This window comes from Seriola lalandi, unplaced genomic scaffold, assembly GCF_002814215.2.
Source record: "Seriola lalandi dorsalis isolate HSWRI2012SDOR001 ecotype SW California unplaced genomic scaffold, Sedor1 jcf7180002054948, whole genome shotgun sequence".
NCBI classification, from domain to species: Eukaryota; Metazoa; Chordata; class Actinopteri; order Carangiformes; family Carangidae; genus Seriola; species Seriola lalandi.
Window position 1 is genome coordinate 555027 of NW_019525499.1, and position 14772 is coordinate 569798.

The following is a 14772-nucleotide window of genomic DNA, read 5'->3' on the forward strand; positions in this document are numbered from 1 at the left end:
CAAATTCAGGGATGCAGGGTAGTTTAGATGGAAATATTTTTATTATCCTATGACACTGGACTGATAAGAATATAAGGACTCAACAATCCAGCAGTAGGTGGCGAAAATGCTCCATATGGTTACAATTTGCCATAAAAACGAAGAAGAAGAAGGTTGGGCTTCTGAATGTAGGCACTTCATTTCCCAGAAAGCCCTTTCACTGATGATTGATTACGACATCAAAACGCGCCGTTACTCTGGCAACGTTTGTGACGGTTTCCTTCGGTTGAACCCGAGTTTGTCAACTTTGTTTGTAAAATATCACGTTTGATGCCAAAAATAAGGTGAGGATTCGTTTGTTTGCCAACGTGCATATTCGTTTAACATTCCCACAGAAAATATGACTTTTTTTTCGAACAACGCAACGTTTTTGTCTTGTGTTTGTCAGCTCAGACACATTATGGGAGCTGGCTGCGGCGGAGGTCCGCAATCGGGAGAGCGGAGGCGGGGAGGAGGACGGAGGAGAGACGGTCAGCGAGAGGACCGTGTTTCTGATGGGGAGCAAGTCTGGGGTGTGTTTAGTGTAATGTTTACCGTCGTGCCAGACGACAGATAGTCGTGCTTTTCTTTGTTATTAGCTCAGCTTTGCTTTGCTTTTCTTCCAGGGTAAAACATCCATTCTCCTCAGGTGCCTCGACAGGTGAGTATGTATGTCTTCCAGATAATCAACTCACAACTTAGCAAATACACCGTCATGATAAGAGCAAACCTGCATTTAGTCTGCTATCCATGCAGATTAATATCAACAATATCAAATAATATTAACACAATGAAATATGCCACTTTCAATAATACATAACAATAATACTTTGAGCAGGGAAGTTCAATAATCCTCTTCTTCAAAATGACACCTGAGCCAGTTAAAAAAAGACAGTGATTGGGTTGAAAGCACTGAAGCCTAGTAAGTGGATCTTTTTGGTTAGATTATGTTGCTACACAGTAATGAATTATACTTTTTTTTTTTTATCTACCAGGGATGAATCATCCAAGTCAACTCTGGCGCTGGAGTACACTTTTGGCAGACGGGCTCGAGGACACAGCACAGTAAGGGGGCCTTTTCAGTTCTGGACACTCTGGAGTCTTAAAAAATTGAATGATGACACACACATGATAGTCCTGATAAGTTGTGATTGCCTCAAACCATGTATTTTTCATATAAATTGATAAGAAGGAGTTAATCCTTGTAAAGAGCCACAAATGACTGTAGAGTCATTCATTGCAACCTACAGTTCTCAAGCACATTTTTCACTAAGCTCCCGAGTTCTCAACTGAGAGTTGATGTGTTTATTTGAATGTGTGTACAGTTGAACATAATTTAAGCATGGCTTGGTGGTTTCCACTTTCAGCCCAAAGACATAGCCCACCTATGGGAGCTGGGAGGAGGGACCTCTTTGTCAGACCTGGTCCAGATCCCCATCACTCCTGTCAGCATCAGGTAGGCCACTTTTGCACATTCCTGACATTGAATATTTCACTGTTGTGATATGTTCTAGTGAAAAGGGGCAGTGTTTGACATGTTCTGAATACGAATATTATTTATGTTTTCTTGTGCTATATTGTGTATGTATTTTTTCAAATCAGTTTGGTTTGAACAGCAGTGTCAGGCCAGTAAAATCAAAGAAAGAGTCCTTCCTTTCTTTTGCAAGGTCTCTCTCTGTCATCCTCATTCTGGACCTGTCTAAACCCAATGCCCTGTGGGGAACCATGGAAAAGCTGCTGCAGGCAGCACAAGCTCAGTTGGAGAAAGTCTCTTCCCAGGCACAGCAAGCAGAGAAGGCCAAAGCTGCAGCCAAACACCAGACGTCTGTCCACTCAGCAGCACGTGTCTTACCTAAAGACTATCCTGTAAGGCCTCAGCTCATTAAACTCAACATAATTTTATCATGATCTCTGCTCAGTGTGACGCCTCTCCCACCATCTTGGAGGTTATCCTGGTCAATGTCAGCAGGCAGCCGGTTGACACAGTAGGGTGGTCAGCTGATGTCACCTGGGCCTTACAGACTATAAAAGCTGGCCCATGGGCTCACTTTCTCTTCTCCTCCATGCTCTGCTGTCATGACTAACCTTTAGTTGTAAAAAAATGTGTTTGTTTTTACTGTAACCTTTACATGGACTCCCTTCTTGTCACATTCCTCGAGCCAGTTTATGACATATGTAAAAGGCAACACATAGTAGTTCACAAAATCTTCAGTAGTAGTAAAGTTTTTTTGTTGATGAAAGGTGATTAATTAATTTTTAGTCTAGTTTAGATATGAGCTGCTACATGTCTCCTGCGTTAACTGTTAACTCCATTACCAGGACAGAGAGCTGATCAGTCCCTTTCCTGTTCCTCTGCTCATCATTGGCAGCAAGTATGACATCTTTCAGGTAAAACAAATGCTTGAATCTAAACATTACCAGTAGAATTGGTCACGTTTCACATCCTTTTAAAATACCTGTAATATACACAATTTAATGCTTTTCCAGGCAGAGACATTGTTAAAAATGTTGGTACATTGTAGTTAGTTACATGGTGTAAATTGTAAATTCAATCACTGAGCTTTTCTCTTTGACCCTGGTAGAATTTGTGTAACACATTTACAGGGAGATTTTTTCCATCTGTGTTGCAGGAATTTGACTCTGACAAGAGGAAAGTGGTTAGTAAAACACTGCGTTTTGTCGCCCATTACTACGCAGCCTCTCTTATTGTAAGTCTGCTTCTACTATACATGCAACTTATTTACATTTAACGTTACTTAAATTAAAACATACTTCAGTGTGCACTTTTTCATCTTTTTTTTTTTTAATTTTATTTGTTTTCTGTTGCTGTTCCACTTTACTTTTATTAAATTTGTCTTTCTGTTCCTGCACTTAATCTTTTCATCAGTTCACAAGCATCAAGTCGGAGAGCCTAATGTCAAAAACCAAGAGCTTCTTCTCCCACCTGGCTTTTGGTCTGGACAGAGGGTGAGGAGGATAACACAATACTGTAGTAGTGGATGAGGACTGGGCCTGGCCTTTTTTAGTTTTTTTTTTTTTTTTTTTAAACCTGTAACTTTAGTGTTGTAACTAATACTTATAGATTTCCTAACTGCATTTAACATTTAAATTATATTTTGAATTATATAACATACAACAGGTTTTCTCACACATTTTTGGCCTGTGCTGTGTACTCTCTTTATAAGAGCTTTTCAGGAGACCGCTCCAAATGGAAGAGAAAATAAAATTCCAAACCAAAATAATTTGATGTATAAGTTGATGTACTATTTATTCAATTGTTTGGTTTTAGCTTTATTTTTTTTCTTTTCTTTATGTTGTGATCAGGAAAACTGTGTCCTGTGACTCCACCAAGCCTCTCATCATTCCAGCAGGTTCTGACTCCTTCAGTCAAATAGGTGAGCTCAGCACCATCCAGTGGCAAAGAGCAGTAATGCATTTAAATCTAACTCAAACGCTGTTACCGTGCTGTTTTGAAAGACATACACCTGCCTTGACCAGGATTGAATGGTATGCTGTTTAAAAAAATGCTCCTGTTATTTTAGGTTCTCCTCCTGCTACTGATGTGGACATAACTACGCTACATGCCAAAAACCCCAAGGATCTCTGGAAGAAAGTCTATGAGCGTGTCTTCCCCCAAGAGGTAGTTCACTGGAGGCACCTTTTGTCTTACAGTATTTAAAACTGATTTAGCCTCTAATGTTTAAGACAGTTAACACCCTCATACGGAACAATCACATTCATGTACGCTGCCTGTGTGTATGTGAAATGCAGTATCTCTTCTTAGAAATATGCATGAACATGAACAAGCATTGCCATAAACAATCAATTTTTAATGTATTTCTGTTCATCTGACTGATTTTGCAGAATACCAGCGAGCGGAGGGAACTAAAGGATCCAGCCAAAGACCCACAGTACAGTGAGCCTCAGATTGACGCCATGCGAGCCCAGAAAGACCAGGTGACACATGTTGACAAATCACATTAATACTTTGTATTACTGTGTATCTGCACAGTTGTGAATACTATGACAAAGACATCATCAATTGGTGAATGAGTTAGTGTCATGAGTTGTCAGCATGGTCATGATCAATCAGTGTTCGACAGAAATTCCTGTTCACGCATCTGTGGTGTGACTTTGACCTTTGACCTCCCTGTGTTAAAAAGGATATGAAGAGTAGCATCTATGACAGAGAGCCATATTTTCTAGTTGAATAAGAGGTTAGATTTAATGAGAGCCCAGACAGAGTGACAATTCAGCCATAAACTCCGGAGTAAGAAGCAGCTTTTCCTCTTTGTTGCTATCATTTCTTTTATATTTTGTCACTGCTGCTCTCTCTTATTATTATTATTATTATTATTATTATTATTATCAACAATGAGCTAATGGACACATGAATTTCCCCTAGGGGATAAATAAAGTATCTCTCTCTCTCTATTGGTGTTACAATTAAGGTATAATGACACTTAGCCTCAGACTGCTCAACATTTTTATAATGGTTATTTAGAACATTTTAATTTATAAACAATATGAAGACCTTACTTTACTTACTACAAAGGTGTATTCAGCTGTTGCCCTTCCATTGTCCAAGCAAGGCAGAATTAAATAAGAGTTCACAGATACTTTAGATCTGCTGTTAAACTGTCTCTCTGCACCACACCTGTCTTAAACAGCAGTAATGCTCCAAAGTAACCTTTTGTCGTCCAATATCATATAAATATTATTGCCATAGTTATGATGTCATAAACAGACTTTAATATACCCTGTGGTTATAAACTTAGACTAATAGGCCTCCTGCTCTCTGCCTGCCCAGGTGCCACTCTGGCACTTGAACTGCAGTAACCTGTTCAAGTCACAAATTACTGACTGACTCTCACCTGATGCTAGCCATCTAGCTATTCCATTGGATGATGCATCATATAATTGGTCTGGGCAACCAGTCAGAGAACTAGGGTAAAAGTGAGAGACAATGAAGTTTGTGAAAGCATCTGTTTATGTCAGGAAAGGTTGTAAACTGATATCTTTCATGCAAACTGATCCCAGTCTTCAATGTAATGCAAAGAGATAATATTCTTCTAATGCATCTGTCTGAACTTGTGTAACCTTAGCCCCAGTTTGTGCCCTATAAGCATTATCATTCCATTCGTGTCAAAGAGCTAAGCATCTGTTTTTCTGGAAGATAAATTCCTGCCATGGATTTGAAGCCAGAGGTGAATGTCTCCTTACTTGAGAGGCCAAAACTGCTGCCTCACAAGATTTCAATCAAAATGTATTGATGTAAGGTGTTGTACATCACAGCAATTTACCTTACTGTATTATACCAATTATGACTATATCAAAAAATAACTCAGAAGAGAGGAGAGATTCCTGGGTCATCCTTATGCATTTGACCAGATTTTTCATTGAAAGCCAGTAATGATTGTCATACTATCATTTCATAGTTGTTGTTGATACAGTGTCATCTGGGACTCCAGTTCCCCCACGACCCTCAAAAAAGAATAAGCAGTATAGCTAATGCTACGCTAAGATGTTTGCAGTTCCTCATCTGTTTGGTTATACTGAATTGTTCTAAATGGATCACGTGTAGCTGGTGTTATAAACATTATGTTTTAGGTGCCCTTTATCTGCATTTGTATTTGTATGTGCAGGAGAACAAAACCTTGTTAACCATTTTGAGTTTGCAGGCGCCTCTGAATCATAGCATGTGTCTGTGCAATTGCCTGCACTTTCTTTTTAAATCAGTCTCTCTCTCTCTGCACTTGTCTTTCAGGAGTTGGAGCAGTATAAGAGAAATGCAGCTAAATCATGGAAAGGACTGGAGCTGGAGACCTGACAGATAATCAGCTTTATGTTCACGCACATACACCACACATTAACGTACATATACACATTGCATTATTTATTTACTGGTGTGTCATTGCATTTTGTTTTTTTTTCTACTTATTCAATAAATCATACATCTTGTACATCTGTAGTGATGTTTTCTTCAAGCTATTTTTAAACACTACAAAACTACTTGTACAGTGTACTGATGCTAAAATGTGTTCTAGAAAAATAAACAATTTTACATTATTACAGGAGGCATCACTGTCTATTAATAACAGATTGCGATCACAGTTTTTAAAGAATAAAGGAATACATGCAATACATGAGCAGCATTTAAATGCTTAGAATGTGAATATTCCTCTGGTACTTCATGATAGACAGAAGTTTGTCAGTCAGTTTTTGCATAAACTTTACACAAAAAGCATTAATTTGACAACAGTGCAAATATTATTTGTTCCATTCAGAAACTGTCTGTTTAAATTATACAGAACCACAGAGCCGTAGGTTGAATCTGTTAGTTGCTTGGTTGATTTGTGGTGCTTTTTAGCACTGGAACCACTCGGTGGTTTTGCTGTCATATCAGATGGTTCAAGTCCCAGTCAACACACATTAACCCAGTTGTACTGCACACCTTGCACCCTGCACTGGGATCTTTTTTTGAGAAACAGAAGCTCTTTGTACTGTTACAATTGGTCTGAGCTATGCAACACTTCATGCTTTAAAACCTCATGCTAAGTGCTTACACAGAAATTTAATATTAGAGGAAAGTACAAACACAGATGATGTACTAGCAGGAGCAGCAGTACTTTAGCATACCTCATCCTCTGTGAATAACGTCATTCTGTAAATCTATGTTCTGAATCTGTTTTGTGTCATCTGAACCAAACTCACTTCAACTTCCTGTTTCTAAAGAGAAGATTCTCCCACAAATGTGTGTCGGTGGTTTTAATGACGTATAAGCTTGTCTCTGATCTTGAAGCTGATCATCCCCAGCAGCAGGAGCGCAGGGAGGAAGGAGTAGAGGAGAACAAAGTCTAGTGTGTATCGGGACAGAGCGCCAGGATAGCCTTCATCAATGATCTGACTGCCGTGAGTGATCACACAGGCTCCCGGCAAAGATTTGGAAACATCTGCAACAACACAACACACCAGAGAGAAAGAGTTAACAGTTATCTGGTTTCACAGACGCAGCTTCAGTTCTCAAGGCAGCCAATGAGTTTCCTTCAGTCTGTCCTGCCAGGTGTCTTTGAACACTGAACCCATACTTAATAAGTCCATCTTAATTAGTGTAATGATAAAATATAAAATCCATAAATGAAAATTAGTGACTGCTAATAATCTTTAATCTTGCAATACACACACTCAGTTGCCAGTTTATTAGGAACACCTAGCTGAAAGTAATGCAGTGTGATACAACAATCCTGCATTAAATCCTCCTTCATGAAGGATATAATGTTCAGTTTGATAATTTGGAGGATGTAGTTCGGCTGTTGAACTGTTTTGCATTATACAGAGAGGTGGTTCAGTTATTTAGCCTTCACTTGTTGATATAAACGGGTTTACAAATGATGGAAACTCGCCAGCGGCAAAAACAGTGTTAATAGTAGAGCTCGTGCTTGGATACAGTGTGCAAGCTATAAATACAACTTTTCATTCTAAGAGTCTGATTGGTTAAAAAACAACTTACTGCATGTGAAGTCGAGTCCGTGGAACTCGGTGACTATGAGCAGCTCACAGCTGTACTTCTGGAACGTCAGGTAGCTGAGCCACTGGAAGACCAATGGCATGTGCTGGGTGCTTCTGTTGAGAGGAAGAGGAGAGGAAGGTGTGTTACCAGTAGCAATATGCACTACAATACCTGAAAAAGTTGCCTTATCAAAGGTCAAAATCACAACAACAACAACAGGCTTGGCAACATTAGTATCTCACCTTAGGAAGCCAGATCCCACCAAGATCCCAGCAATATTGAGCAGAGCCACACCAGTGTTGACCATGTTAGGGTCTTGGACGACTCCCAATAGCACCACAGTCAGTAACTCACCTGAAGAAAAGAAAAAAACACACTAATAGATGGGAACATGAAACTAAAAGGGTCTCCACTCAGGTCACTGAAATATACAGATGTTTCTAATATTTTAAATATTTGGGGTCTATCCCTGTCAAAGATTGGCAACAAACTAATCCTAGAGATAAACAGACCACTCATGGTACTATTATGTATAATACAGGTAATATTAAACTTGATGAGAAGATTATGTAAATATAATCTTCAGACCTTGTTCATGTCAGTAAAAAATTATATTTTCCCATTTATCGTATCAGCTCACCTATAATATGTGGTACCAGGACTACAGCAGTGAAACACAGGAAGCGCAGGCTGTCAGGGTGCATCCCCACCGTCCTGAGAGAAAAACAAGCAGGACCAAAGAAAATACAAGAGTCAATAGGAGAGTTAATTCTGAGAGAGCTTGAGGGAGCACAATATGTGATCCATTAAATCCTTGAAGGAGGTTGAATGTGCAGCTCTGCATTCCCCAAACAAAAACATATACTGTATGATGCTCCATGCCAAAAACATACACACTTACTACCCACCAGTAAAGGAAGGAGGTGAAGATGAAGACGCCGAGGATGCTGAAGGGCAGGATGTGGAAGATGTAGGCCAAGAACATTTGCCATTTACTGTACAGACCATCCTGACTCTCCTGATCACTGATGGCTCGCAGCGCCGGGACTGTTGAGAAAAACAGACAGAGGGAAAGAGAGCAGATTATGTGATGTTTTATTTTATTTTTAATTTATTTTTTAATTTATTCATTAGGGTAAATTAGGGTTATAAAGACCAGAGAAAATTACTTCATTACTTCTTCATTATCCCATTCAGGGTTCACAGTTGATGACCACTTCAACTTTAACAGATCATATTCGAAATCTTGATTTTTGAATCATCAAAAGATGCATCACTAAAACGAATAATGTGTATTGCTCTATCTTATCTTTCAAACCACTTTTTATTCAGTCAGCTCAGTGCCCCTGATTCTTGGAACAAACAAGCTGATCTGTATTGTATCCTATCAGTTGTTATCTTTGAGATTCAAGGTCAGAATGATATCCACAATCACTACCTCTGGCTGTTTGGGTGCTTATGGAGAGCTTTTGATTACCTTTTAACTCCAGTGTGACTTCTGCTCAGCCCCGTGTTTTATTACATCTCTTATCATCAGTATCTTTGACAGCCACAGCCCTAAAGCTGAGATTTTACACTCCACTGTTAACTGAGAGATACATTAAAGAGATAGTCAACCCGTATAGCCAATATCCTTCACTGGTTGAAAATATGATTGTCCATATCATCTTTTAACATATAACTTGCATACAGAGCTTATGTTAAAATAGATTCTACTAAGGCCTAATGACACATTGCCTAAATATTCAAAATGCATTTAACCTTCTTTAACCTCAATTTAACCAGGGAACTGTCACTGAGATGAAAACAAAAACCAAAAAAACAACTCAAGTTGCAACTGAGACTTAACAGACCTCTAATTTTGTTAACTCTCCAATAGGAATAACATAAAGCGCCTAACGGTTCACATAGCAATGTTTTATGTTCTCTTAAAGAAAACAGTGTTGGTGGATTATAAGTGTGAGAGTTTGTAGGTATTTGGGGTTACTTTAAGTCACAGCAACTGCTATAAATACCAAACATGAATTTATCTAACCCAGAGAGACACAAATACATGTGCACACAGATAATATGGCTAGTATAGGTGCTGTAGGTCTGTAGGTAAAAGGGCACTTGGGGTCATTGAGCACTAAATAGAGTAAAGGTTATTTTCCCCTAGTAGCAAAATGCGACTCTCCAACAACTGTGTCAAGCCAGTGAAAAGTGGACAGCAAATAACAAAAGGTTATATTTCATCTTTATGCAAGTTCTCCATAAATTAAACCTATTCTGAATAGAAAAAATGTGTTTATACAGACTATTGTCCTAATCAATGATACTAGTTCTATAGTCTAATTTACAACTCATCGCTCAAACTCCAACCTAAGAGGGGCACTAAAAGCTCATGAACTCAATTTTGACTCTTTCACCAAGTGAAGTCCAAGCTAGACTCTACACACTTTTGCTGAAGGAACCAAAAATACTGCAGACAGCAGACCCCTTTCACCTTCTGAGCAAGAGATAAGTGAGTTTAGCCAGTGGCGGTTCTAGCTTGTATGGTGCCATGGGCGAATACCCCCTTCAGACACGCACACAGAGGAACCATCGAAAGCATCCTGACACACGGAATCACCATCTGGTACAGGAAATGCACAGCTGCCGAGCGGAAGTCCCTGCAGTGGTAAACATATATACAGACTGGTGTGTCAAGAAGGCCGCCAACATACTGTCCTACCCCTCCCCTCACCTCTCTGCACTCTTGCCATCTGGAAGGAGGCTTAAGAGCATACATGCAAGATCCACTGGACTGTGCAATAGCTTTTTTCCACAAGCCATCAGAACTATGCACTCTCTCAAAAGGCTGCCCCCTATCACTGCCTCCAACACCAGGGGGTGACATGCACAAAACATGCACCAGCACTTTAAGTGTCCACTTGACTGTTTATTAAGGACACCTGTTTGCATCAGCACATTTTTACATCTTATCTTGAGCTGCTCTTAGAAAAGGTTTTTAATTATGTAACATGTATGTTGTGTCCTGGGTATAATGTGTCTTTTGTTGTTTTTAAATGTGACCTGCAACCTGACTGGAGAATGGTATTTCGCTTCCATGTATGCTGAAATGCAATGTGAGAAATAAATCTGATTCTAATTCTGAAAAATACATTGTTAAGAAAATCATATACAAATGTAAAGACTTTTAATAGGCATGTTGTTTTAATAAAGTGGCATTATACTGTGTATTTTATGTATGGTATGAAGAGTATGTATAAGTGTCATTATAATATAAACTCTTATATGGTAACATCACTCTTGATATGGGGAAATATATGTCAAATATATTTCATTGGTCAGCATATTAAGGCATGAAAAAGTCATAGTATAGTAAGGCGTAAAAAAGTTATTGTATAGTTAGGCATTAAAAAGTCATAGCATAGTAAAGCATACAAACGTCAAAAAACGTCTTAGTATACTAAGGTATAAAAATGTCATAAAACGTCACAGTATAACAAGGCATGAAAATGAAAAAAAAACGTCATTTTATAACAAGGCATAAAAATGACAAAAAAACTTCATTTTATAACAAAGCATAAAAACATTTAAAAAATGTCATAGTGTAGCAAGGCATAAAACGTCATAGTATAGTAAGGCATGAAAATGACAATAACGTCATTTTATAACAAGGCATAAAAACGTCGAAAAATGTCATAGTATAGTAAGGCATAAAACGCCACAGTATAGTAAGGCATAAAAACGACAAAAAATTTCATTTTATAATAAGGCATAAAAACGTCATGAAACGTCATAGTATATAGCATGGCATGAAAACATAAAAAAACGTAATTTTATAACAAGGCATAAAAACGTCAAAAAGCGTCATAGTATATAGTAAGGTATAAAAACGACAAAAAACTTAATTTTATAACAAAGCATAAAAACATCAAAAAAATGTCATAGTGTAGCAAGGCATAAAACGTCATAGTATAGTAAGGCATAAAAACATAAAAAAAATGTCAGTATAGTAAGGCATAAAAACATCAAAAAACGACATAGTATAGTAAGGCATAAATTGTCATAGTATAGTAAGGCATAAAAACGTCAAAAAACGTCATAGTATAGTAAGACGTAAAAACATAAAAAAATGTCATAGTATAGTAAGGCATAAAAACATCAAAAAACGTCATAGTATAGTAAGGCATAAAAACGTCAAAAAATCGTCATAATATAGTAAGGCATAAAACGTCATAGTATAACAAAGCATGAAAATGACAAAAAACGTCATTTTATAGTAAGGCATAAAAACGTCAAAAAACGTCATAGTATAGTAAGGCATAAAACGTCAAAAAATGTCATTTTATAATAAGGCATAAAAATGTCAAAAAACGTCATAGTATATTAAGGCATAAAACGTCATAGTATAACAAGGTATGAAAATGACAATAATTTCATTTTATAACAAGGCATAAAAACGACAAAAAACGTCATTTTATAACAAGGCATAAAAACGACAATAATGTCATTTTATAATAAGGCATAAAAATGTCAAAAAACGTCATAGTATGTTAAGGCATAAAACGTCATAGTATAACAAGGCATGAAAATGACAATAATTTCATTTTATAAAAAGGCATAAAAACGACAAAAAACGTCATAGTATAGTAAGGCATAAAAACTAAAAAACGTCATAGTATAGTAAGGCATAAAACGTCATAGTATAGTAAGGCATAAAAACAACAAAAAACGTCATTTTATAATAAGGCATAAAAATGTCAAAAAACGTCATAATATAGTAAGCCATAAAACGTCATAGTATAACAAGGCATGAAAATGACAAAAACCGTCATTTTATAACAAGACATAAAAACATCAAAAAACGTCATAGTACAGTAAGACATAAAACGTCAAAAAATGTCATTTTATAATAAGGCATAAAAATGTCAAAAAACGTCATAGTATAGTAAGGCATAAAAACGTCAAAAAATGTAATTTGATAATAAGGCATAAAAATGTCAAAAAACGTCATAATATAGTAAGGCATAAAACGTCATAGTATAACAAGGCATGAAAATGACAAAAACCGTCATTTTATAACAAGACATAAAAACATCAAAAAACGTCCTAGTATAGTAAGGCATAAAATGTCATAGTATAGTAAGGCATAAAAACGTCAAAAAACGTCATTTTATAATAAGGCATAAAAATGTCAAAAAAGTCATAGTATAGTAAGGCATAAAACGTCAAAAAACGTAATTTTATAATAAGGCATAAAAATGTCAAAAAACGTCATAGTATAGTAAGGCATAAAAACGTCAAAAAATTCATTTTATAATAAGGCATAAAAATGTCAAAAAACGTCATAATATAGTAAGGCATAAAACGTCATAGTATAACAAGGCATGAAAATGACAAAAAACGTCATTTTATAACAAGACATAAAAACATCAAAAAACGTCATAGTATAGTAAGGCATAAAACGTCATAGTATAGTAAGGCATGAAAACGTCAAAAACCGTCATTTTATAACAAGACATAAAAACATCAAAAAACGTCATAGTATATTAAGGCATAAAATGTCATTTTATAATAAGGCATAAAAATGTCAAAAAACGTCATAGTATATAAGGCATAAAATGTCATTTTATAATAAGGCATAAAAATGTCAAAAAACGTCATAGTATAGTAAGGCATAAAAACGTCAAAAAATGTAATTTTATAATAAGGCATAAAAATGTCAAAAAACGTCATAGTATAGTAAGGCATAAAACGTCATAGTATAGTAAGGCATAAAACGTCAAAAAATGTCATTTTATAATAAGGCATAAAAATGTCAAAAAACGTCATAGTATAGTAAGGCATAAAATGTCATAGTATAACAAGACATGAAACATCAAAAAACGTCATTTTATAACAAGGCATCAAAACATCAAAAAACGTCATAGTATAATAAGGCATAAAAACTTCAAAAAACGTCATATTATAATAAGGCATAAAAATGTCAAAAAACGTCATTTTATAATAAGGCATAAAAACGTCAAAAAACGTCATAGTATAGTAAGGCATAAAAACGTCAAAAAACGTAATTTTATAATAAGGCATAAAAATGTCAAAAAACGTCATAATATAGTAAGGCATAAAACGTCATAGTATAACAAAGCATGAAAATGACAAAAAACGTCATTTTATAACAAGACATAAAAACGACAAAAAATGGCATAGTATAGTAAGACATAAAAACATCAAAAAACATCATAGTATAGTAAGGCATAAAAACGTTAAAAAACGTCATAGTATAGTAAGGCATAAAACGTCATAGTATAGTAAGGCATAAAAACTTCAAAAAACGTCATTGTATAGTAAGGCATAAAAACGTCAAAAACGACATAGTATAGTAAGGCATAAAAACAACAAAAAACGTCATTTTATAACAAGGCATGAAAATGACAATAATGTCATTTTATAACAAGGCATAAAAATGTCAAAAAACGTCATAGTATAACAAGGCATGAAAATGACAAAAAACGTCATTTTATAACAAGACAGAAAAACATCAAAAAACGTCCTAGTATAGTAAGGCATAAAACGTCATAGTATAGTAAGGCATAAAAACATCAAAAAACGTCATTTTATAATAAGGCATAAAAATGTCAAAAAAAGTCATAGTATAGTAAGGCATAAAACGTCATAGTATAGTAAGGCATAAAAACGTCAAAAAATGTAATTTGATAATAAGGCATAAAAATGTCAAAAAACGTCATAATATAGTAAGCCATAGAACGTCATAGTATAACAAGGCATGAAAATGACAAAAACCGTCATTTTATAACAACACATAAAAACATCCAAAAACGTCATAGTATAGTAAGGCATAAAACGTCATAGTATAGTAAGGCATAAAAACGTCAAAAAACGTCATTTTATAATAAGGCATAAAAATGTCAAAAAAAGTCATAGTATATTAAGGCATAAAACGTCATAGTATAACAAAGCATGAAAATGTCAAAAAACGTCATAGTATAGTAAGGCATAAAACGTCAAAAAATGTCATTTTATAATAAGGCATAAAAATGTCAAAAAACGTCATAGTATAGTAAGGCATAAAACATCATAGTATAGTAAGGCATAAAACGTCATTTTAAAAATGACAAAAACGTAATTTTATAACAACACATAAAAACATCAAAAACGTCATAGTATAGTATGTCATAAAAAGTCATAAAAACATCATAGTATATTAATGCATGAAATTTAATTAAAATATCATAGTA

The 14772-nt window shown here is 35.7% G+C and overlaps 2 protein-coding genes across 3 annotated transcripts in view; one reads left to right on the forward strand and one right to left on the reverse strand.

The window, feature by feature from the left end:
• Positions 1-222: 222 nt before the first annotated feature.
• Positions 223-6090, forward strand: dync2li1 (dynein, cytoplasmic 2, light intermediate chain 1). The gene is made up of 13 exons (XM_023394421.2): positions 223-323; positions 428-551; positions 645-679; positions 1014-1083; positions 1386-1474; positions 1686-1884; positions 2338-2406; positions 2649-2726; positions 2906-2985; positions 3343-3413; positions 3561-3658; positions 3883-3975; positions 5786-6090. Exons 1-13 carry the CDS (start codon positions 310-312, stop codon positions 5846-5848), a joined length of 1083 nt encoding a protein of 360 aa, XP_023250189.1. The 5' UTR covers positions 223-309; the 3' UTR covers positions 5849-6090.
• Positions 6091-6216: 126 nt separating this feature from the next.
• Positions 6217-14772, reverse strand: part of abcg5 (ATP-binding cassette, sub-family G (WHITE), member 5) — an 18377-nt gene continuing 9821 nt past the window's right edge. For both annotated transcript variants that reach the window (XM_023394420.2, XM_087170466.1), the window contains exons 11-15: positions 8437-8575; positions 8169-8242; positions 7771-7882; positions 7529-7641; positions 6217-6971 (exon numbers count right to left, since the gene is read on the reverse strand). In XM_023394420.2, coding sequence (XP_023250188.1) covers positions 6787-6971; positions 7529-7641; positions 7771-7882; positions 8169-8242; positions 8437-8575 — 623 coding nt within the window. In that variant the 3' untranslated portion in view covers positions 6217-6786. The remainder of the gene's footprint in view (positions 6972-7528; positions 7642-7770; positions 7883-8168; positions 8243-8436; positions 8576-14772) is intronic.

Bases quoted from the DNA above. Each gene is read 5' to 3' on its own strand.
- dync2li1 (XM_023394421.2), top strand. The intron at 2,727-2,905 runs GTAAGTCTGCTT...TCTTTTCATCAG, and splicing joins ACTACGCAGCCTCTCTTATT to TTCACAAGCATCAAGTCGGA. The intron at 2,986-3,342 runs GTGAGGAGGATA...TGTTGTGATCAG, and splicing joins GCTTTTGGTCTGGACAGAGG to GAAAACTGTGTCCTGTGACT.